We start from the raw sequence: 25,178 nt of genomic DNA on the forward strand, positions 1-25,178 counted from the left end.
TAGACTGGCCCAGGAAAAAGAGAGGAGACACATGAGCAAAACTGGCAGTGAAAGAGGGGCTGTCATGACCAACCATACTGACAAGGGTTATAAGGAAATATTCAGAACTTTATACCAATGAAGATGAAATGGACAAATTCCTAGAAAGACACAAATGATCAAAACTGACTCGAGAAGAAATAGAAAATTGGAATGGACCTATAACAAGAAAAGAAATTCAATTGGTGATTTTAAATCTTCCCAGAGAAAAGCTCAGTCCCAGATGGTTTCAACAGTGAATTCCATAAAAAATTTAGAGAAAAGCTCTTTCAGAAAAAAAGAGGTAACCCTTCCCAACTCATTCTACGAGGCCACTACCACCCTGACGCCAAAGCCAGACAAAACGTTACAAGAAAACTTCACACCAATCTCTCTCACGAACTTTAATATAAAAACCCTTAGCAAAATCTTAGCAGCATATAAAAAGGATTATAAACCACAACCAATTGGAATTCATCCCAGGAATGCAGGTTGAACGAACATCTGAAAACCGATCAATCAATAGGTGTGGAAAAATCTCATTGACAAAATCCAACACCTATCCATAACGAAACAAACAGACAAAAATCTCTCAATAAACAAGGAAGGAATGTCCTCAACCTGATAATGGGCATGTAAACAAACCTACACATCATAGTCAGTGACGTGCGTTCCCTTCCTAAGACTTCGAACAAGGCAAGGATATCTGTTCTGGCCACTCCCACTCAACGTCGTGCTGGAGGTCGTAGAGAGCAATACTTGCTCCACCAAAAAGGAAGGAAGAGAATGAGAGAATGGAAAATAAACTGAAGCATGAAGATTGAAAAGAAGTAATAAAACTGTCTATTTACAGATGACCTGATCCTGTATAAAGAAAATTCGAATATAACAAAATAAACTCACTAGAACTAATAAATGAGCTTATCAGGATTGCAGGATACAAGCCCATTGTGCAAAAATCAATTCTATTTTCATATACAGTTGACCCTTGAACAACACAGGTTTGAACTGTGAAGGTCCACTTACATGCTGATTTTTTAAAATAAATTCACATATTACTATAAATGTATTTTCCTTATGATTTTTAAATAAAGTTTTATTTTCGCTAGCTTACATTTTATAAGAATACCACGCGGGCTTCCCTGGTGGCGCAGCGGTTGGGAGTCCGCCTGCCGATGCAGGGGACACGGGTTCGTGCCCCAGTCCGAGAAGATCCCACATGCCGCGGAGCAGCTGGGCCCGTGAGCCATGGCCGTTGAGCCTGCGCGTCCGGAGCCTGTGCTCTGCAACGGGAGAGGCCACAACAGTGAGAGGCCTGCGTACCGCAAAAAAAAAAGAAAAAAACCCTATAAATATACATAACATTACAAAACATGTGTTAATCGACCGTTCATGCTGCCGGTAAGGCTTCCAGTCAACATTAGGGTATCAGTAGTTAAATTCTGAGGAAGTGAAAAGTTATACACAGTGTGACTGCACGGGGGGTTGGTGCCCCTAACCCTCGTGTTGTTCAAGGGTCAACTGTACTATCATCAAACAACCTGAAATGAAATTAAGAAAATAATTCCATTTACGATAGCATCAAAAAGAATAAAATACCTAGTATTAAATGTAAAAAAAGAAGTGCAAGATTAATTCACTGAAAACTATAAAACATCACTGAGAAAAATTATAGAAAATTTACATGGAGGGACATCCAATGCTCATAGATTGAAAGATTCAATATTATTTATAAGTCAATTCCGTACAAATTGTAGAGATTCAATGCAATCATTATCAAAATCCCAGCATATTTTTGTAGAAATTGACAAACTGATCCTATTAATTATACAGACATGAAAAGGACCTAGAATAGCCAAAACAATTTTGACAAAGAACAAAGTTGGAGAATTTACACTATTGGATTTCAAACTTACTATAAAGCTACAGAAATCAAGATCATCTGGTGTTAGCATAAGGACAGACATAAAGATCAATGAACAGAACTTGAAATTCTAGGATGTTCACGGTCTAGATCATAAAATTTAACACAAAATAACATTTTAAAGAGTCACTGGAGAGAGATTTCTTCCTGTTAAGGACTCTCTCAACCCCATAGTATATTTTCATGTCTGTCTTGTGCTGGATTCAGAGGATGGATTGACAGGCGAGGACTCCAACCCACTCTCTGATGTGAATTACACTAAGACCGTCATCTTGGGACCTGCTTTTTATAAACTCTCTCTCCAGCGGCTGTGATGGAAACTTGGCAGTCATAAGAGGAGAAGCATATCAGGAGGTAATGTGTACGCAAATTACACGCGGAATTTATGCAGGAAGATTATTTCCCCTAACAGAACATTTTACTTTTTATTATGAAAGTTTTCAAACATGCAAAAATACTGACGTTTCTCTTACCCTTCTCCAGCAATTATCAGTACAGAACCTGTCTTGTTCAATCATATGTACCATTCACTAAACCTGATTATTTAGAAATAAATCCAGGTATCCTATTATTTCATCTGTAAAATATTTCAGCACACATCTTTAAATGATAGATTCTTCTTAAACCCATAAGTCAAATAAAGCATCAATAATCTCCTATAGGAATTTAAAAAATAAACAGAAGAAATCCTCCGTAAGCTGCACGGACTCTCTGCATTCAGCCTATAAAGGCTTGCGTTCTCTTTTAACAGCCTTTTTACACCCAACTGATGATGTAAAATCAAATGAGTCTCATGTTCACTTTCCCCAAAAATATACTTTTTGCAGCAGCAAAGCAAACATTATAATATGCAGTGGTCAGGAGCCTGCTGTCCTGCTGTTCCAGAGGGAATATGTGAGATAAGATGAACAAGGCAGAGCCCGTTAACTCATTCCCTCTCATGTAATGCACTGGGCCCATCTCAGACCTAGAAAAGCTGACTCTCCGTCCAGGAGAAGGGCTGACTATCTCGTTCTGAACCTGATAAATTTTCAAATGAAAACTTGTGGCTTGGAGTTGTGAATCAGATTCACTGTAAACTATGTTTTCTTCACACCCAGCTTGAAATAATAATTTAAAAAATTAAACCCGGGGCTTCCCTGGTGGCGCAGTGGTTGAGAGTCCGCCTGCCGATGCAGGGGACACGGGTTCGTGCCCCGGTCCGGGAAGATCCCACGTGCCGCGGAGCGGCTGGGCCCGTGAGCCATGGCCGCTGAGCCTGCGCGTCCGGAGCCTGTGCTCCGCCACGGGAGAGGCCACAACAGTGAGAGGCCCGCCTACCGCAAAAAAAAAAAAAAAAAAAAATTAAACCCGAGCCGTATGGGAAGGCTCCAGCCGTAAAATGCTTCCGCTCCGTCTCTACCCCACCGTAACGGGCAGTTTACCCGGCGAGGGTGCTGAGAAAACCAAATTCTTCTAACTCCGGGGACAGTCACTAGAGTCGTGATCTCGTGGCTATTCCAGTAGAACCAAGCAGACTTCATAGCATTTCCCTTTACTGGGAAGTAAAACAATACAGAGAGCAGGGAGAACCTGTCTATTTCTTCTCTCATGATTACCTAGCTGCTCCGAAGGGCTGGGAAATGCTCCTGAAAAAGTCACGGTTCGTTTGAGAAGCATCCTGGAAGGTCTCGCCAGGCATGTGTGCAGGTTCTGATGTACACCCTCTATTCTGGTATTTTTCTGGGATTGTTTAAAGGGACTCACGGTGAGAAACCAGCCCGCACAGCACACCGGCTGCTCTCGTGGTAACAGGGCCACAAACGTCCTCATCCCTAGAGACTGCCTTCTCCTGAGCACGAGAACCATTTCAGTGTCCCCGGCTGTCTTTTCCTTCCCAACATGCACACCACGTGAACTACTGCCCTCTTTGTAAAAGAAATGGTAGAATGTTCCTTGCAGCCAAAATAACTTGGTTTTCATTATTCGTCTGTTCTCAAGGAGCCATTTTACTGAAAGTAAAACGCTATGTAGCCAAGCCTATGGGAGTGGTACAAAGAGTCAGTAAATCGTTGCTAAGCTAGAACAGTCCCAGGACTTACACGCGTTACAGATTTAATTGGTCTGTGTATTGTGTTGTACAGTACAATTATTCTCATCTATCCTGCAATAACATCCTATATGCAGATGTACTGGTGGTCTGTAAATACCTTATCTTATGGAGGTTTCTCCTCCAAATGACTTAGAATTCTTAGGTCACAATCATCTTTTTCCCAGACATGTCAACAGTGCTCTTCCACTAACAGGAACTTTCTCTATTTCCACCTTCTTCCTCTGCCCCACTCACCAAAACAAAAGGGACAGTGAGCACATGACTCCTCTAAGACCAGGACCTTGAAATAGAGACCAAAAAAGGGAGAAAACCAGGTGGGGAAAAAGAGGGGGAAAAAACAGGAGGGGAGGGGGGTGGGGAGAAAGGGAATGTCTTCTCCTTTGGTCATTTGATCCAGTTTAAAACAGACAGGGAAGAAAAATCAAAGAGAAGGATTTCCACTTTGGGTGGTATGGCAGTGTAGAAACTCTGAAGGGCCCCTCACACTACAAAACAATTAGATTTTTGTCTAGGACTTAATTTTCCATGTCAGTGTTGGGCTTGAAGGAAGTAAGGGACATCCTGAAGTCTCTCTCAAGTCAAGGAAATCCTAATGAGGGATCCAGGGAGGGAACTCCAGTAAGAAAATACAAGACGCAGGGTTGCCCTCAGAGAACTTGCCAGTATCAGAACTACCTAAGGTTGCAGAGGTGGGGAGGGTAAGCCTTGGGCTCCTGGCACAGCAGGAGAGGTGAACTCTAGGCTCCTACCCTGGAAGGATCCAAAGTGTCCCCATCTTCGGCCCTCTGGCTCTCGCCATAGCAAATGTCACAAGGATCTCCACAGATTATCAACCCAATATGAGCTCACAAACAGCACCAACCATAAAAGGAAACACACTTCTATAAATAAGAATGGGTAGGAACAACTACAAATACAAAACAGACTCAGACCCACAAAGACATCAATTATTCAAATGATCAGAATCAGAATCTGACAAATTAGGTGAGAACCTATAAAAGAAAAAAGAAAATTACAAAAATTATAAGCAAGCATTGTAAAAATAGGCTATAAATGAACAGACCTATTTGAAAAATATCCAAACAGAACTTCCATAAATGCAAAAAATAATTTTTGAGGTAAAGCTTCAAAAGATGAGTTAGACAGCAGATTACACACAGATGAACTGAGATTAATAAACTGCAGCCAATGTTTGATGAAATTGCCCAGAATGCTGGATAGAGAAATAAGAGGAAAAACTTTTAAAAGATTGAGAGATGATTATAGAATAAGAAATTTCAACAAATATCTACTCAGAGTTCCAGAGAGACTAAAGAGAAATATTTAAAGAGATAATGCTCGAGAATTGTCAAGAATTAATTAAATCCATGAATTTACAATATATTTCAAACAGTATAAACAAAAAGAAACCTACCATTAGACACACTGAAACAAAATTACAGAACCCCAAAGACAAAGAGAAGACCTATCACCTACGAAGCCACAACCAGATTAACAGACTTTCAACAATAAAAAATGGAAACCAGGATCTAATGAAATGTCTTCTACATGAAAAGAGCCACTGTCACTCTATAGCTGTATGTCTACCAAAATTACCTTTCCACAATGAGAGCAAGATACAACATTCTCAGATAAACAGAAACTGAGAGTTTAACTCCAACAGAACTTTACTAAAGGAATTCTAAAGAATATACTCCAAGGTGAGCCCTAATCCCAGAGATAAGATGTGATTTATTTACAACATAGTATATACAAATGTGTATGACATGTACATGTCATATGTAGATTATTATACAAATATTTTAGGTATCCATCATTTTAGTAGAACCTGTTTATTTTCATTGGAATGTATCTCTTTTGTAATAAATTGTTACCAAAAAAAAGGAGGATATGAAATGTTAAGGAAAAAATGATGAGAAATAAATTGGTAAATATATGTTAAAGCAAAACTAACATTATCTAGAAAATAATGTCAGATTTGGGAATTGTAAAAAGGCAGAACTGAAATATTAGACAATTATAGTGTGTAAGTCTGGAGAAGAACAGAGGTATAGTGTTTTAAGATCTATATATTGTTTGGAAGGAAACTGGAATATTCACTTTAAATTTATTAAGTTAGGAATACAAGGTTCTTTTGGCTTCCTGGACCCAATTCCAATACGCGCGCGCGCATGCGTGCATGTGTGTGTAGGCTTCCCCACACCAACAAGAAATTCTCAGATGCCAGCAGGATGTCCAAGAATTCAAAATCAATCCTGATACTGTCTCCCTGGAGATAGAATCAGATTCTACAGGTTAAGGTTCAGTCCCACAAGACAGCCCTCCACTTCAGACTCCAGTCAAAAGCCCGGGTTTCATGCTCCTGACCCACCGGTTACAAATTCGAGATCCCAATGACCCCCTCCAACTAAGGATGCCAATCACAAGTCCAGTTGTTACTTGTACTTCTGATCAACTGGCTATGAATCAGAGGTTCCCACAACCCTCCCCGCTTCAGGTTGGATTAATTTGCTAGAACAGCTCACAGCACTCAGGAAAACTCATTTTCTTACTGGATTACCAGTTTCTTACAGAAGGATATGGAGAAAGGATACAGATGAACATCCAGATCGGAGACATACACAGGGCAAGGTGTATGGGAGGGGCGTGAAGCTTCCATGCTCCCTCCAGGTGCATGACTCTGCCAGGTCTCCACATGTTCACCAACTTGGAATCTCTCCAAATTCTGTCCTTTTGGGTTTTTATGGAAGCTTTGTTACTTAGGCACAATTGATTAACTCATTGGCCATGGGCAACTGATTCAACCTCCAGCCCATCTCTCCTCCCTGGAGTTCAGGGTGGAGGTGGGGATGGGGTGAAAATTCTAACCCTCTAATAATTTGGTTGGTTCTCCTGGCAACCAGCCCCTACCCTTAGGTGGGGCCCTACTGAAAGTGTTTTCAGGAACTAAGGGCAAGAGACCAAATATTACCCCGTTGTTCTTATCACTCAGGAAATTCCAAGGGTTCTGGGAGATGTGATCCAGGCGCTGTGGATGAAGACCAAATAACATTTCTCCTATAAATCACAATATGCAAGGGGAAAACTTCAATGGTGATCGCCAAAATAAAAAAAATGGAGTAAGAAAATGTATAAGAAAATAAACAGAAAACCAGATCTCAATATATCCCCAAAGGGAAAAAAGATGATAAGGGAGAAAAGATATCCAAAGAAAAATTGGAAGATTACATGTAAATGTACTGGACTTTCCAACTAAAAGATGGAGATTGTCAGAATGAATTATAAAAGTCTAGCTAGATGCCATTTATAAGAGAATACCTAAACTTAAGGTGTAAAAAGTCTAAAAGTAAAAATGAAGTATATACCAGGCAAGCATTTATTTTTAAAAAAAAGTTAAGACAGTCATATTACTTCAAGCAAAAAACATTTTAATAGATAAACATAATTCAGGATACAGAGGGCTCTACATAACAAAAAGTTTCAATTCCTCAAGGATATAAAAATTTAACATGTATGCCTTAATAACAACCTCTGCCCCCAACCCGTTTGTGTATGTATGCATACAATTGTGTGTGTGTGTGTACACACACAAAATTAATAAAACTACAGAGAGAATTTGGTAAATCCACTATCATAGTGAGAGATTTCAACATATATCTCTCAATCATTGCTTGGTCAATCAGGAAAAAAACATGGGAAATTTTAATAACACGTTCAACAAGCTTAACTTATTGAGTAGATATAGACTCCTGATTCAATAAGGAAAGATGACACATTCTTTTGAAGTACATATTAACCATATACCAGAATTATGTTAACTGCATTAAATTTCAAAGAAGTAGTATCATTCAGATTATGTTATCTAACCATAATGCAATTAACTTAGAACTCAACAATAAAAAGATGGAGAAAAATTCCCATGCTTTGGACATTTTCAAATATACTTCTAAATAACCCATTTGTCAAATAAAAAGATCATAACGGATATAAATGAATAATTGAATGACGGGTAATGAAAAAACTATATATCCAGACTAGTGAGATGAAGCAAGAGTGATACATGCAATAGCATACAAATGGCATTGAAGTTTTACTTAAAAAGAAGACAGGCTAAAATTAATGCTTTAAACATCCAATTTAAGATGCTAGAAATAAGAATGAATCCAAATAAATTGACAAAATTCCTAGAAAATGCAATTTCCGAAATGACTCAAGATGAAATAGAAGGTGTGAATAGACCTATAACTAGGATAGAAATGGAATCATCAGGGTAAAATCTTCCCACAAGGAAATAGCAAGACCAAAAGGTTATAAAGGCTAGTTACACCAAACTTTCAAGAAACAGATCATTCCACACTTACAAAAAAACTTTCAGAAATATAACTAGAAACAGAAAAGAAAAGCTCCCCAACTCATCTCATGACACCTACTGGCCTTGAAATCAAGTTAAATAAGGATAATATAGAAGAGGAAACATATGGACTATTCTCACTCATAAACATGGAATGCATAATTTTAGTTACATAAACAGAATTCATATATCTATTATGTGTGCATATGTGTATATGTTCACATATGCATATATATGCATATATATTATATGCATATATATGCATATGTATTATAATTTTAACAAAAGAGAAAGCTATATGATCACCTCAAAAGATGCAGAAAGCATTTGATAATATTCTAAAATAGTCATAAGAATCTTTTAAGAGACTACGAATAGATTGAAGTTTCTTTTACCTGATCATGAATATACAAAAAACGCTCATCACACATCTTTCCTAATGGGGAAATGTTGGAAACACTTCCCTTAAAATGTGGAATAAAGCAAGGATACCACAATAACTGATCCTGTTATATAACTGATCATTGCAGTATAGGGATAAACTAGCACATTAAGACAAGAAAGGAAATAAAGCTATAAAACTTGGAAAGGAAGTAATAAAACAATTATTTGTAAATGACATGTACTCCTACATTGAAAACTCTGAAGAATCTACTGATATACTATTTAAAATAAAAGAACTTATTAAGGTAAATGGGTATAAGATCAGTTCACGAAAATCTACTGCATTTTTATATACCACCAACAGTCAATTAGAAAATATCAATTTTTTAGAAGTATCATGTATCAACAAAAGTATCAACAACAAAAAAATAAAGTAGGAATAAATCTAACCAAAAATGTGCAAGTCCTATATGCAGAAAATTATAAAACCTTATTGGAAGATTTTAAAGGGGGCCTAAATAACTGGAGTGATATACTGTTTGTGGATGGGAAGATTCAAATCACAAAGATGTCACTTCTCCCCAAACTGAATTATAGATTCCATATAGTTCTGATCAAAACTCTAACAGGTTTTATCAATAAACTTGACACATTAATTCAAAACTTTATGAAACAAAGGCCAAGAATAGCCACAAAACTTCTAAAGAAACTTCTAAATAAGTAAACTACTGTGGGGCAATTGCCCTCCCAAATGTCATGCCTTATTATGAAGCTACAGCAATTAAGATGATACAAGAACAACCCAGAATAGAAAGTCCAAAATAAGCTCATACCTTTATAGAGACTTACTCTGTATCAGAGATGGCACCACAGCTCAGTGAGAACAAGGTAAGCTTTTCAATATATAGTGCTGGGATAATTGGTTACCCATATGGGAAAGAAATCAGATCCCTGCCTTACAACATATACAAAACATCCATTTCTTATTATTTAAAGACTTGGCTGTGAAAGGCAAACTTTTACAAATTTTAGGAGTAAAAAAGGAAGCTATCTTTATAACCTCAGGTTAGGGAATGCATTCTTAAAATTAAGGACTTCTGTTCTCAAAAGATCATGAAAAAGACAAGCCAAAAATTGGTAAATGATATGAGTAACATATAAACAGTAAAGGATCTGTATTCAGAAACCATAAGGAACTACCACCACTCAACAAGAAAAAGACAAACAACCCAATAGAAAGGTGAGCAACAAACTTGAATAGACATTTTGCAGAAAACAAAAAAGGTAAATTAAAAAAAACAGGCAAACATACTAAGCCAAAAGGCTATCAGAAGAGTGCAAATTAAAACCACAACTTAATTTCAACACAGACTTTCATTTAGCTTGGCAAAGATAAAGAAGTCTGATAATACCAAGTTGTTGAGAATGTGGTACGAATATAAACTGAGACAACCATTTTTGCATTATCTCATAAATCTGAACATTTGCATATCCTGATTCAGCAATTCCACATTTATGCACGTATCCTCAGATTTTAACTCATTACACCAAGAAACACGCAGAAGTATGTTCACTGTAGCAATTTTCAGAATATCAAAAAGTGAAAACAATCCAAATGTCCATTCACAAGATAACAGGTAAATACATCCTGGTATATTCACACAATGAGCTATTATTTAGAAGTCTCAATATATAAACTACACCCAGATAAAATAATATGAATAAAATTCGGATTCATAGTGATGAATGAAAGAGCCATTCAGATTTTAAAACATGATGCATTTTTATAAACCTCAAAAAAAAGTTTGACTAAACAGTATCTTTGTGCATACATATATACAAATGCAGCAAAACACCATACAAAATGAGAAAGACAAACATGAAGCTGAGGATGGCAGATACGTCTGGTGGGGAATCAAGGAGATAAGATGGGATGGTAAGGAGTGCATAGGTAGTTGTAACAATATTGGTCATGTTCTAGATTTTAGATCGGCGGATATGTTCATTTTAGGGTTACACAGTCTTTGGTATGTACATAATTTACATAATTTTTAAATGGGGGGAGAGAAGAACAAAGGGAGAGAGAGATCCAACTAAAGACCATGACAGGTCTACCTCAGATATTACGGGTTTAGTTCCAGACCATTGCAGTAAAGTGAATATTGCAAGCCTCACAAATTTTTGGTTTCCCAATGCAAATAAAAGTTATGTTTACATTATACTGTAGTCCATTAAGTGTGCAATAGCATGTCTAAAAATAAGCATACATACCTTAACTTAAAAATACTTTATTGTTAAAAAAAATGCTAAACATCCTCTGAGTCTTCAGTGAGTCGTAATCTTTTTGCTGGTGCAGGGTCTTGCCTGGATGTTGATGGCTGCTGACTGATCAGGTCGGTGGCTGCTGAAGGCTGGGGTTGGTGTGGCAATTTCTTAAAATAGGACAGCAGTGAAGTCCGCCACATCAATTGACTCTTCCTTTCGTGAACAATTTCTCTGTAGCACGCAATGCTGTTTGAAAGCATTTTACCCACAGTAGAACTTCGTTCAAAATTGGAGTCAATCCTCTCAAATCCTGCCGCTGCTTTATCAACTAAGTTTATATAATATTCTAGGTCCTTTGTTGTCATTTCAACAATCTTCATAGCATCTTCACCAGTAGGTTCTGTCTCAAGAAACCACTTTCTTTGCTCATCCATAAGAAGCAACTCCTCATCTGTTAAAGTTTTATCATGAGATTGCAGCAATTCAGTCACATCTTCAGGCTCCACTTCTAATTCTAGTTCTCTTGCTATTTCCACCACATCTGCAGTTACTTCCTCCACTGAAGTCTTGAGTCCCTCAAAGTCATCTATGAGGGTTGGTATCAACTTCTTCCAAACTCCTGTTAATGTTGATGTTTGGACCTCTTCCCATGAATCACGAATGTTCTTAATGGCATCTAGAATAGTGAATCCTTTCCAGAAGGTTTTCAATTTACTTTGCCCAGATCCATCAGAAGAATCACTATCTATGGCAGTTATAGCCTTACGAAATGTGTTTCTTAAATAATACGACTTGAAAGTTGAAATTACTCCTTGATCCATGGGCTGCAGAATGGACGTTGTGTTAGAAGGCACGAAAACAACATTAATCTCACTGTACATCTCCATGAGAGCTCTTGGGTGACCAGGTGCATTGTCAATAAGCAGTAATATTTTGAAAGGAATCTTTTTTTCTGAACAGTAGGTCTCAACAGTGGGCTTAAAATATTCTGTAAACCATGTTGTAAACAGATGTGCTGTCATCCAGGCTTTGTGGTTCCATTTATAGAGCACAGGTAGAGTAGATTTAGCGTAATTTTTAAGGGCTCTAGGATTTTCGGAGTGGTAAATGAGCATTGGCTTCAACTTCAAGTCACCAGCTGCATTAGCCCCTAACAAGAGAGTCAGCCTGTCCTTTGAAGCTTTGAAGCCAAGCATTGACTTCTCCTCTCTAGCTATGAAAGTCCTAGATGGCATCTTCTTCCAATATAAGGCTGTTTCATCAACATTGAAAATCTGTTGTGTAGTGTAGCCGCCTTCCTTAATTATCTTAGCTAGATCTGGATAACTTGCTGCAGTTTCTACATCAGCACTTGCTGCTTCACCTTGCACTTTTACATTATGGAGATGGCTTCTTTCTTTAAACCTCATGAACCAACCCCTGCTAGCTTCAAACTTCTCTTCTGCAGCTTCCGCACCTCTCTCAGCCTTCATAGAGTTGAAGAGCATTAGGGCTTTGCTGCGGATTAGGCTCTGGCTTAAGGGGATGCTATGGCTGGTCTGATCTTCTATCCAGACCACTAAGACTTTCTCCATATCAGCAATTAGGCTGTTTCGCTTCCTGATCATTCGTGTGTTCACTGGAGTAGCGCTACTAACTTCCCTCAGGAACTTGTCCTTTGCGTTCACGACTTGGCTAACTGTTTGGCGTAAGAGGCCTAGCTTTCGGCCTATCTCAGCTTTCGACAGGCCCTCCTCACTAAGCTTAATCATTTCTAACTTTTGATTTAAAGTGAGAGACGTGCGACTCTTCCTTTCACTTGAACATGTAGAGGCCATCGTACGGTTAATAATTTGCCTATTTTCAATATTGTTGCGTCTTAGGGAATAGGGAGGCCCGAGGAGAGATACTGAGACACGGAACGCACGTCAGTGGAGCAGTCAGAACGCACACATTTATCAGTTAAGTTCCCTGCCTTACCTGGGCGCGGCTGTCAGCGCCCCAAAACTACAACAGCAACACCAAAGGCCATCAATCACAGATCAGCGTAACCAGTAACGACGGAAAAGTTTGCTTGAATTACCACAATGTGACACTCAGACAGAAAGTGAGCAAAGGCTGCTGCAAAAATTGGTGCTGACAGACTTGCTCCATGCAGGGTTACAACAAACCTTCAATTTGTAAAAAAAAAAAAACCGCAGTATCTGTGAAGCGGAAGAAAGCAAAGTGCTGCAAAATTATGCACGTACTACTGTTGAGCTGTCTGCCTTCCTTAAATTACGTCAGCTTTTGCTTCATGCACCTGGGGGCTCTGCCGTTGGGACAGGTGCTTATGTTCAAATCCCACCAGAGAAAGTGCAGCTCTTCAGAAATCCTATCAAGAAAGACCTTGAAGGCCCCCGCCGACGACCACTCCCACTCCTCCCTGATGGCTCGGCTTGTCTCCACAGTGGCTCCCGGTCCCTGCGCACAGTGCACCTGGCCTCCCCAGGCGGGAACGGCGGCGAGGCGACTCCGACAGTGCGGGAAGGGCCAGACCCCGAGAAGACCCCAAAACACGCACCCCAAGGCGACGCGGGGATGCCGGCGCCCACCAAACTCCAACCCCCAGACCGCGCACAGCATGCTGGGACCACAGTCCACGACTCCCGCGAGGCACGTCGGGATTCCAAACGCCTGACTGGGATTCATGGGACAGCGGCGCGCTGCACGCTGGGCCTCGTAGTTCTACGACGGACGACCGGCCTCAGCACGTGATGGGAGGAGTTGTGTGACGTCAGCCCCTGTTGCATGCCGGGACCAAAAGCGCCTGATGGGGTTTGGGACTCCGGCCTCGCAGTCCTAAGACACCAGCCAGCCCTCAGCGAATAAAGGGTTGTGGGAACAGCAGAGCGTTGTATGCCGGGACTTGTAGTTCTCATGACGCCGGCCCTCAGCCGGTGACGGGGACTGCGAGACAGAGACCCTCGTTGCCCGCCGGGATTCACGGCGCCTTACGGGGATTCGTGGTACAGAAGGGCGCGTTGCACGCCGGGACTTAGAGTCCCACGATGTCCAGCCTCAGCGCCTGACTGGGCTTCTGGGCCGGCAGCCCCGCCTTGCATGCCGACCCGCAGCCCCAGATGCCGGCGCTTATGTGGTGGATGGGGCGAAGGAACACTGTTCCCACTGGGCCCAGTCGCAGAAGCGTGGTCCTAGGACGCGCCCAGTTCCCATGGCCGGCGGAGGATATCTCGGGCCCCGCGTGGGCGTGTTTACACCCAGGCCCTCGGCGCCTGCGCGTACGCACGCGGTGGCACGTGATGTCGCACGCTGTCCCGGAAGTCGGCGCGGAACGGGCGACTGTTGGAAGCCGGTGCCGAAAGGAGAATCGTAGCGCCGCTGCCGCTTCCGTCTGGGCCGGGGTTGCCCGGTAGCCCGCGATGGGCGCCGGGCCCTGAGCGCCCACCGCCGCTTTTCCACAGCGCCTCCGCTCGGCTGCGATGGAGGCACCGCCCAGCGGCCGCGTTCCCGCCGAGGGCGCCCAGCCGCCGGCCGTGGCCGAGGTGCGCTGCCCCGGCCCCGGACCGCTGCGCCTGCTCGAGTGGAGGGTGGCGGCTGGCGCGGCCGTACGCATCGGCTCTGTGCTGGCCGTGTGCGAGGCCGCCGCCTCCGCGCAGCCCACCGGGCCCGCCCCTACCCGCGCCGGCTCCGGGGGCTGCGTGCGCACGGAGCGCAGGCTGAGGTCGGAGCGCGCGGGCGTGGTGCGGGAGCTGTGCGCGCAGCCCGGCCAGGTGGTGGCCCCCGGGTGAGTGGGAAGGAGGGAGGGGGCTGAGTTCTAGAGGGAGTTCTGGGCTTGGGCCGGGAAGGGGTCCTGGCCCGGCACTGGGTGGGAGAGAGTCTCCGGGGCGGCAGCTGAAGGCTGCGCTGTGAGAGAATTTGTAAGTTAGAGCCCACAGCTGCGTGGCTGCCTGTACTTCTAAGGCTGGACGGCGGTCACTACTAGTGACTTTACTAATCAGAGGCAGCAAGCCTTTTTTTAAAAAAAACTCTCCGTCACCGGAACTGCACTCTTTGTAAAACAGTTGTGCTCTCTTTTCTCTCTTTCTGTAGTAGGTGCTTCCCCCCAAGACTTCACGTTTGTAAATTAGGAAAAGTAGGGGGTCATAGTGCGTACAGGACGAATCAGGCGTACTCCATGCTTGTCGTAGTGCCCGCTGTTGGGAGGCGTGCACTTCTTTAGGTTCTAGTAAACCTTGCGAAACGTGGTTGTAAAACCTGGTGCGGTTCTGCATCTCACCTCAGGAAGGGGGAGCGGCCTGGGCACAGGTAGGTCAGGATGAGGAGGAGGAGTGCACCCTCCTGCCACGGGCTCTTGCTGTCGTACTTCTGTTTTAATCTAGTCAAGGGTTGTTTTTTTTTTTCTTTTTTAAAGTGTATGACCCTGTCAGTTTATACCTTCTCCCTAAGTTGACCAGTGTTGTGCCCAAAGGCGTGTGCACATGACTGGTGGGGTTGTTTTCTTCGTCAGGAACAGAAACCTGGGGCAGGTGCGCATCCCTGCCTCCTGCGTAGTGGCTGGTGTGCAGTTTTCCTCTGTGGGGACCTCAGTACCCTGGGTGCTCCGTTCCCTTTCTGCCCACCCTGGCCCTCCCCGGGGGTTGGGGGAGCATCAGTCCCTGCTCCTCTCCCTGTAGCTCTCATTGCCCCTCTGGCTTCTGAGCATCTTCTACCTAGTCCACCAGCAGTGGGTGACCGGGATAGAGCTGGCCTCCCCCGCAGTCCTGGGGGTCTCATCCCGCATCCTTTCCTCTCCTCTCGTCTTTGGTGGGGAGCCAGGTCCTCAGCCTTCTGCTCAGGCGCCTGCCCCTGCCCACTGAGTGCATCCGCCACCAGAGCTGTCTGCCTGGCCTCCTTTAGGAGAGAGGGGCTCGCTGTGCTGTGTGTGGGGCACACTGTCAGCGTTACTTTGAAGTCAGGTCTTAACCTGACCATTGCTTGGTCCATAATGAGCCTGTAAACCTGCCAGCTAAACGATGGAGGTGCACCCTGATGCTGCTGTTACTGTGTAGAAAACCCCTGAGGGAAAGACCTTTTCTCCACGTGGTTCTGTTCCGCTGCATGGAAAAGGCCACCAAGGCCCAGACGGGCCAGTTACTGGTCACAGCAGTTAGTGAGACTCACGTGCATGCATGGATCAGGACAGCCAGTTCTGCAGATCAGAGTAACCCAGTGAGGTCATGGAACCAATCAGATAGAGTGACAGGCTCCCCGCTGTGAGTAATTTTCTTTTTGGTGTGTTTTTGGTGTTTCAGGTCTTGGGGTATCTTACTGCAGGGGTTCATCGTGGGGCTTTTTGAGGACCTGAAGAGTGGTAGCGTTTCTCCTGGAAGGCAGGTGTGTGGGGGAGGAAAGCTCCAGCGCAGCGCCGGGCTCACCTGGCTGGAGTTGCCCCTGTCTCCATCTGCACTGTCCTCTGCAGGACTCCTCCTGGCCACGTCAGAGGTTGTTCTCAGGCAGTGAACAGTTGCAGGAGCGTAGAAGCCCTGCCTCTGGGTGTGGTGGAAATAATCCGTAGATACTGTTGTGATCTGTAACGGGGTTGCGCGTTTTTGTAGCGCTTCATGCTGTCGGGGAGAATGGGGACTGTTGTGACTGAGACAGAGGAAGGGGCTGCGGTCCCAGGAGGGTTTGATGCACCGGCACCGCCCCTGCGGAGGCTTCGCCAGGGCTTCCTCTGCGCTGCTCTCTCCTTAGGCTGCGTTTCATCCAGAGCGTCCCCCTGGGGGGATGTAGATAGAATGAGAGTCTGTTTCTGTCTTCCTAATATATATGTGGATTGAAATTACCTGGATTTGAAAATTTTCTGACAAGGCACTGTCTGCCAGAGAGTAAGTCTGTTCATTGTGTACCTGATGATGCCTTTCCCCCTCACCTGTCTGCTTTTTTTCAATTCACTCGGGTACATTGATGTCTCCAAAGGAAAGGAAAATATATACATAAAGTAATCAGGAAAGAAGTTTGGTGATGGATAAGGACCGACACGGGAGGAGGCTCTGTAGGTGTGCCTTTGCATCTTCCATGGATATCCAGCCAGCTTTATCTGTGCCTGTCTGAACCTGATGTTTTTATCAGGGTTGTACAGTGCTGATGTTCTTAATTTCATCGTTTCTGCTTTATTCCTTGATTCGTTTTCCTCTGTAAGAACAACTAATTTGTCAGTGTGGATTCAGGGGTTCTTATTTTATTCAGTGGATTATGGTCCATTCCGATTACTTGCCTTAATGCTCAAACTGTCCTAGACTTGGAAGCGGGCGCCCTTCCAGGTCCCGTTAGCGTAGAGCCTGGTCCTGTTTTCTGACACAGATGGCCTCTGCTTTCCCATCCCCAGCCCTGGGGTCAGCCATTTCTCCAAGAAATCCTGCTTGGCTTTTAATGGAGAATGGCATTTAGAAACCACAATCTGGGTGCACAAAATAGTCTCTTTTCCTCCAATATCCTTCAGTACTCAGAGGCTTAGCACTTGGAAGAAACCCTGTAGCCCTCCTAACCTGTAAGACCCGCCCAGACCCAACACCTGACAGCGACTGCTCCAGGGAGCAGCGTGCTGGGGCCCAGCTCCCCGACATGGCTCTTTCTGATAGACCCTGTGCTCTCTGACCTTCCTATTGGAGCAGACACAAAAGCTGATGAGTACAAAAAAATCAGGAGAGTTTGATACTTATGTATTTGGGGGAAAATAACTTGTTTAGGAGTTGCATTTGATGGTTATCCTATGGATTTTCTTCAGGGACGAACCAGGAAAGTTGACCTTTATGGGCGACTGGCCTAGCATTCTGCGGCTTGTCTCCTTGGCTGAAGCGCTGTTTTTAGAGTTCACAGTGCATCGGCCCCTTGGCTGTGTGGAGGATTAGGGTAGAACGCGGCGCACTCGGCGCCTTTCACCTGGCCCGGAGCAGCGTCTGCAAAGCTGGAGGAGGAAACAACTTGTGCCGAAAAGGACGTTGCTGCTGTGCTCCTGTCGAATTCCCTTTCCCCCTCTCTTGGCATTTTATCTCTTTTGGGGGGAATTTTTTCAGCCCATGCAAAGATGCAGAAGTCAGCTGGGATAGACAGCTCTGACCCTGGAGAGCGGTTCTGAGTGATCTGGTAATTGACAGAATTACCTCCATGCCACAGGTTCCGCATCTGTGTATGCAGCCAAGCTTGGATCGAAACTTTTGGGGGGTGGGGGGGGAATTCAGAAAGTTCCAGAAAGCAAAACTTAAATTTGCCACAGACCGGCAATTATTTACATAGCGTTGACATTGTGTTGGGTATCGTAGGTAACTGAGAGGTGCTTTAATGTACGCAGGAGGATGCATGTAGGTTATATGCAAATACTAGGCCATTTTATATAACGGACTTGAACATCCTCGGATTCTGCTACCTGCGGGGTCCTGGAACCAATCCCCTGCGGTTACGGACGGGTGACTGTCAAGTCTGTTTTCCCGCCTCTTAACTTGGGCTGAGTGTTTCTGAGCTGCTGTACCCCGTCAGTTTCACTCCACCAGCTGTGCCTACCAGGAGGAGCGCTGTGTGGAGGCTGGGCCCCCAGCTCATCGCTCTTGGCCCGGGAGCCCCTGGGTCACTGGTGTTCGTGTGGCCTGCACTTTCTCACAAGGCAGCAGGTCAGCGGAACCTGTAACTAAGGTGTAAGCAACATCAGCATCTTTAAACCTCCTGGGTTGGTGGATGAGCCAGTTACTGTTTCTCAAACACCTGCCGCCAGCGTCCCCGGAGGTGAGCGGCAGACTTTTCACCAGGTGCCAAAGGGCCCACACGCACCCCTGACCCGTGAGCAGATGTCTGAGATGCACCTTTGACCTTGAGCAGAGCGCCTCCGGTCCACTTGCTGGCTCCACCACACCGTCGCAGATGCTTCCTGGGCCCCGTTCTTCCCCTCAGGCGCAGGAGAGCAGGGCTGGCTGGGAAGGGTCCCGGCGGGGAGGGGTCTGGGAAGGTGGGCGCCCCGTGTCAGCAGTGAACGCCCCCCAGAACTGACCGGGTGGGGAGGACCAGGTGCGGCCCGGCAGTGATCTCACCCTGGAACCCAGGGCATGGCCTGCGTGCGGCCCAGGTGCCGTGAGAGCTGGGAAAGCAGAGACCCCGACCAGGCCACGGGCGGAAGAGCCCTGGAGGCGCTGCTGGGCGAAGGGGCCGTGGGCGCCTTGTGGAGGGATTTGGGTGGACGTGGGGGGCTGAGGGGCCACACGTGGAGAAGGCCAGCAGGGCAGGTCTCCCCTGGGTGCCGGATCACCAGTGGCCGAGGCGGGCAGGACCTGGAGCAGGCGCCACCAGAAGGGCAAGGTCGAGGGAGGAGCCGCGTGTGCTCAGGGCAGCCGCTCGTCCGCCGCTCCGGTTTGTCTAGGATCGGGGCGAGGGGGGCAGTTTCGGGGAGAGGTTGAGACAGCGTTGAGGGTGGGAGAGGGGCCGGGCCGACGGGGCCAGGGCGGGGCCTGGTGTGCCCTCCCCGCCCAGCACGGGGGTCGGTGGGGCGTCCTGGCCCAGGGCACCGAGTGGCTGGTCGTGATGAGCAACGGGCCGGAAGGACGGGGAGGGAGGAGGCCCTGCTCGGAGGAGGGGTGTCGCCTCCCTGGTTCCCCCCCCCCCACATTTGGCAGCTCTGTCTGCCCGTGAAAATCATTTGCAGTCCAGAGCCTTTAGGACAGAAACAGGTGAGGAGGGAGGGGTGCAGAGCCGTCCGCCCTCACGTGTGGGGCACCGACCAGAACGCCGCTGGGCCTCACAGTCTTTGCTTTGTGGGTAAACGCCCAGCAGGGCCTCCCTCGCGACACTGGCACGGGGCCCAGGTGTTTCATTGTAGATGAAAAAGCCCTTCATTTTATAGCCAGAGAAGTGGCACCCCTGGAGGGTGATGTGAAGCTAAAGTGACGCAAGCGTCACCGGGAGAACTGGTACCGGAATCCAGGTGCCTTTGTGCCCACTCAGATGCTCTCTAGAGGAGTTGGATAAAGCAGGAGATTTTCGTTCTTGCTAACTTGTGACCGTTTTCACCCCCAATTCTAGGGCGGTTCTGGTGCAACTAGAAGGATGTAGCCACCCCGTCGTCATGAAGGGCCTGTGTGCTGAGTGTGGCCAAGACCTGACCCAGTAAGTTCTGGCAGCTCGAGAGTGGGACACCGTGACCCCTGCAGCGCGAGGGTGGTGGGTGTGAGCGTGGAGGGACCAGACGCCCGAGCGGCTCGGGCTGGAGGATCTGTCTCCACTGCCCCTCATCTGCCCGCGTGTAGCGTGAGTCAGGCCGCCTCCTCTCTGGCTTGATTTCTTTGAGCTCTGAAAGCACTAAAGCATGTCTGCCGCCCACCCCAGGTGTGGTAGGAAACAGCTGGCGGGTTGGGATTTGCCTTCTTATCCCCGCCGCGTGAACCGTGCTCCCCACTGGGACCAGCCGTCCCTGGACGCAGCCGGCACTTCACAGCCCCCAGGCCCCCATCTCGCAGCCTGCGCTAGTTTGCCACCACTGTTGAGCGGTTTCCCCCGTTTGTACGTGTAGAGCAGTGTGGACTGTCCTGTACTTTCGCGCTCTGGGCCTCTGTGTTTCAGTGGGGCCATCTTCATTTCCAAAGGGAACTCAGTGAGTGTGACTCGTACTTAATTTTTTCCTGGGTTTTCCTGTCTGTTTTCAGACCGTGGGGGAAATTTCAGCACTAAGCCCACCGGCCTCATCAGCTAAAGTCTGAACTAAAATTTCTGTGTAAGTTAATGAGCTGCAGGTGTCGTTTCAGCAGCCCCTTCTCGCTTCGCAGGCTGCAGAGTCAGAATGGGAGGCCACAGGTACCGCTGTCCACGGCCACCGTGTCGATGGTGCACAGCGTCCCCGAGCTAATGGTGAGCTCCGAGGTAAGTGCACCGCTGGCAGGGGCAGCGTTTGGGAAGACGGTTCCTGAGAGCTGTGGGCGCACCTGTGGGCCGCTCTTAGCGTCAGGGGCCACAGAAGACACCAGCTCTGTCGTCGTCGTCACTGTGTTCCCAGCGTGGCCGCGGTGGACGGGTGGTTTACGTGGCGTATGCGGCCTGCCCGCGGGTGAGGGCTGCGCCCCTTCCTCCTCCTGCCGCAATGATCCCACCTGCAGGCGGCACTGCTCCGCGGGGCTGCGTTGAGTCGGGAGCTCTCCAGGGTACTGCAGCCGGACCCTGGGCTTGGAGAGCTGCGGGGTGGGAAGAGAGCCGAGGGGGAAGCGCAGAGCCCGGGCGGATCGTGAGCAGGGGTGAGGGGAGGGCATCTCGAGGGCTCCTGCCCGGGGAGCAGGGGGCCGAGCAGCAGGGGCGAGGTGTCAGGTCTGATCAGTGCTGGCTGTGTGGACGTGGGGTGGAGGGAGAGGGCCCGGTGCTGTGCTTTCACGTGCAAAGACGTACAAGTGCTGGAGAGATGTCTGGAAAGAAAAAGGTTCCTTTTGTACATTGCCGTGTTGGTCAGAGGCCTCCTGACACCTGGGTGGCGTGAGTGAGCATTGCCAGGACAGGGCACTAGGCACGGTGCCCACCTCACGGGGCTCTGTAACAACTGGCTTCTTGTCTTATCGCAAGGCAGTCTCAGAGCTCTACGTTTTTGCAAGTAGTAGGTAAAAGCTCTCTTCAGAGTTGTAATTTTATTAGGTGTGTGCTTTTAAATGATAGGTACCTACTTTGTTTTTCATGGGAAAGACAAAGTGCCAGGTACGTGATTCTGGTTTTTCTGAATTGCTGAAATTTAAACAAATACAAATACATAAGTGTATGTTTAAGACAAAACAAGGAAGTTTGAGGATAGAAAGAGAAGAAGGCGCCCCCGTCATCCCTGCTGTGAAGGACTAACCCTCGCCTGTCCTGTGTGAGCCGCTTCAGGAGCGGACAGTGGCACCCCTCCGCCCCACGCTCGGCCCACTGCTTGTCTCAGCTCTGCCGGTCGCCTGCCCTGAGCGGCTCCAGAGCCTTCAGCTGAGTCTGTATAGACACAGCCACTTTCTTCTCGGCCCCCGTTCACTGGTCTACCTGTTTAATGAAAAGCAGTCACAAGGCAGAGTGGCTTGAAGAGGGTTGGACCACACAGGACTGGCTCCGGGCACTGGGGCCTAGTCCCCAGGCCGCTAGGCTTGTGAGCGAGGCGGGCAAGGCGTGCGGGGCAGTGAAGACCACCCTCAGCTTCCTTTTCTGTTTTCTGATAAGACTGAGTTTTGCTTTGGATCCACATGTACTTCCTTTGTCATCTCTCTTTTTCCTTTTTAACTAGCAAGCTGAAAAGCTAGGAAGGGAAGACCAGCAGCGACTGCATCGCAACAGAAAACTAGTGCTCATGGTGGACTTGGACCAGACCTTGATCCACACAACGGAGCAGCACTGCCAGCAGATGTCCAACAAAGTGAGCTCCTCCGGGGGGCGGGGTGGTGGGTGCAGCTCACTCAGCAATGGCCCAGGCCCGTGCAGCGTTGTTACGAGCTTCGTCTGAAGGAGCTTGGGTTCACGGCTCAGTAAGTGAGCAGGCGCAGGTCGCTGTGCTCCAGATGCTCTCGGCCACGGTGCGGGGGACGGTGAGTAGCTGGTGAGTGCTGGTGTTGAGTCCCTCACCCACAGAACAGCGTGTGGTTTTCAGTTACGTAAGTCTTTGACGTCATGGGCTCTTCTGTAAGATGCTCTTTGTGTGACGTCCGCGATTGGCAGGCGTCTCGGGGGTTTCCTGCATCACGACCGCTGCACTCAGGCTGGGTGGGGCAGAGCTTGAGGGCATGGCTGCGGCGAGCACCGCAGCCACTCGGCGCTCGATCTGCCTGCGAAGCCGGGCCTTTTCATTCCTTTCGTAAGAGTTTGCACGGTTACGCCACTCCCGTTCTCAGCTTGTGTGGCAGGAGGGTGTCCTCGGGGCCGTGTGGACGGCGCTCAACTGCTGCTGGGGGCTTCCCTGTGCCTCTGCCCACACCTGCCCACTGGCCAGGCCCCTCTGGACCCCCAGGCGGCATCCGGGACGCATGGCAACCCCCCGCCTCGCCCCCAACTCCAGACCCACAGGACACCTGCTGGTGACAGCCAGAGAGGCATGTTGAATGCTTAACGTCGGAGATCCTAACTTGGGATTTTAAGGATGTTTCTGTTGCAGCTTCTGGACGTTTTAGCTGTTGAGTATGGTGGAAGGTGTTTTATACCATTTCACACTCCCAGATGCTTTACCAGAACGGCCCCATCATGAGGGGGGTGACGAATTTAGAGCCAGCAAAAAATTAACTAGGCCTCAGGTTGTTTCCTTTCTTTTTAGTTTATTACTACTGAGAAAATGATAAAGAGGATTAAAAGGATCAAAGGTTAACTCCCTAAGGAGAGTAGACATGCGTGCACGTTAATCACGTGTAAGCAGGTTGGGGTTACTAATTTCATCTGTCTCCTAAAGGTGTCTGCGAATACTGTTTCAGCTTCCGTGTTTCATTTGTAAGGTAGTGAAGTTGCATCTTAAACCATCCATGAGTCAGACTGAGTGATGTGGGACCCTTGGTTTGTGTTCACCACTAGCTCTGGGAGACGCTGTCAGTAGCCCCTGGAGGTGGGGTCTAAGTGGTCCGCAGCGGCTCTGCTGCTTGCGCTGTGTGCGGTGACTCTCTCAGGGGTGCTCACTTTGTCCGTGATCAGAGGAACAGTGTTGGCAGGACGGTCAGGGTGTGTAAGCGTCCACCGGTGTCCTGATAGCCTCTTAGTGAAGCCCTCGGACAGCCGAGGTACCATAGTCATCACAGGAAGTTATCCCAGGTGGGTAGTTACCTGGTCGTTCTGGGTAGCTCCATGCTTGTCCTGGGTGCTTACCGTAGGTGGTTACCGCAGCAGGGGAGGTGGAGCCCCCCTCCCCCATAGAGCGTGAGAAAGGAGAGCATTGCTGTGGAGTGGGCGGGGTTCACTGCACGTAGACTCCGCCGGTGTCCCATGCAGCTGTCACGTGTCACGTGTCAGCCGCAGGGCCAGGCCTTCGCGGTGGCTCCCACCCCCTGACCGGCCGCTCCCGCCCTGTGACTGGGCCTGTTCTCTGCAGGGCATATTCCACTTCCAGCTGGGCCGGGGCGAGCCGATGCTGCACACCCGTCTGCGTCCGCACTGCAAGGGGTTCCTGGAGAAGATCGCCAAGTTGTACGAGCTTCACGTCTTCACGTTCGGCAGCCGGCTGTACGCACACACGATCGCAGGTGAGCGGGCCGCGGGCTTCAGTCCCCCCACTGGACACTTAACGTTTGGCTTCTCTCTTTTTCTCGACGTTTTTTGAAGATGAAGGGGAAAGATCAGGAAGGTCTCTCAAACTCAGTTTCAGTCTCCCAGCGGGTAGGTGGGGGCCCAGTTAAGTCGGTCCACAGGCTGCAGGCAGACGAGAACCTCCCTGCTCTGCCGGGCCCACGGGCCGTGACCAGACGCGCTCCAGTCCGGAGGGCAGGCTGCCGTCACTGCGGTCAGCTGCACGCCACGGGCCACTTTGGAAGTTGGTCAGGACCACACATACGTGGAAAAGTAGAAACTCTCTCTATGAGGGTTCTTTTAAAAAATGTTAATCCGTTAGGAAATAGCTCTGGAGCCGTGTTGCTTGTGTTTGTCTGCAGTTAGCACTTTCAGCGCAGACAGAAGAGTCTCTCTTACTTGGAAGGGAGCAGCGTGATGATGCATTAACCTGCTGTCCTAGCTCGGGCTTGCGGTTCTGTGCTGGCTGCTCTCGTGCGTGGACACAAGGGCCCCCTGGCCCCCAGCTCTGGCTGGGGACGGGGCGAAGGGCACCAGCTTCCCCTGCGTAGGCACACTTGGGCTCCGGCCCGCTGGGGCCCATCAGTGGACATTGGCACCTGCAGTGTGTCCCAGCTCCTTAGGATTAGTTACAGGGACGTTAAACTAAGTACTTTTAAATGCAAACGCCTTTGCAGATGGGTCTTGGTCTTGTCAGTGGGGAAGCACATATTAAATCCCCTTTAACACTTGGTGCCTTTGTAGGAAACGTTAGTCACCAGCACAGAGGCAGCGTATCAGTTAATCCATCCTGTAACTAACGTTCAGCGTGCTCACCTTCAGCACGTGGCTGCTCGGCGGCTCCCAGGAGCATGGTGTGGACACTGACGCACCTCCTTTGCAGAGTTCTCACACTGCTGAGCAGGCCACACCCCACGTGGGAATAGCAAGTGACGTCTTCA

General features: G+C 47.6%; 2 protein-coding genes across 7 annotated transcripts in view; one reads left to right on the forward strand and one right to left on the reverse strand.

Moving 5' to 3' along the window:
* Positions 1-1,231: 1,231 nt before the first annotated feature.
* Positions 1,232-13,699, reverse strand: LOC132502806 (tigger transposable element-derived protein 1). Of its 2 annotated transcripts, none has more exons than XM_060118990.1 (2): positions 11,041-13,699; positions 1,232-1,301 (listed from the first exon to the last, which is right to left on the reverse strand). In XM_060118990.1, exon 1 carries the CDS (start codon positions 12,849-12,851, stop codon positions 11,076-11,078), a length of 1,776 nt encoding a protein of 591 aa, XP_059974973.1. In that variant the 5' UTR covers positions 12,852-13,699; the 3' UTR covers positions 1,232-1,301; positions 11,041-11,075. The 2 variants fall into 2 exon arrangements, with proteins under 2 accessions (XP_059974973.1, XP_059974972.1); XM_060118989.1 differs by having other exon boundaries at positions 1,290-1,333.
* Positions 13,700-13,831: 132 nt separating this feature from the next.
* CTDP1 (CTD phosphatase subunit 1) overlaps positions 13,832-25,178 on the forward strand; it is a 46,765-nt gene continuing 35,418 nt past the window's right edge. For 3 of the 5 annotated variants that reach the window (XM_060118679.1, XM_060118681.1, XM_060118680.1), the window contains exons 1-5: positions 13,835-14,800; positions 20,062-20,145; positions 20,802-20,895; positions 22,265-22,393; positions 24,044-24,194. In XM_060118679.1, the coding sequence (XP_059974662.1) occupies positions 14,496-14,800; positions 20,062-20,145; positions 20,802-20,895; positions 22,265-22,393; positions 24,044-24,194 (763 nt within the window). In that variant the 5' untranslated portion in view covers positions 13,835-14,495. Of the gene's footprint in view, positions 14,801-20,061; positions 20,146-20,801; positions 20,896-22,264; positions 22,394-24,043; positions 24,195-25,178 lie in introns of all 5 variants that reach the window. The other 2 variants (XM_060118682.1, XM_060118683.1) reach the window with 2 other exon arrangements.

This window comes from Mesoplodon densirostris, chromosome 15 (genome assembly GCF_025265405.1).
Source record: "Mesoplodon densirostris isolate mMesDen1 chromosome 15, mMesDen1 primary haplotype, whole genome shotgun sequence".
In the NCBI taxonomy this organism is placed as follows: Eukaryota; Metazoa; Chordata; class Mammalia; order Artiodactyla; family Ziphiidae; genus Mesoplodon; species Mesoplodon densirostris.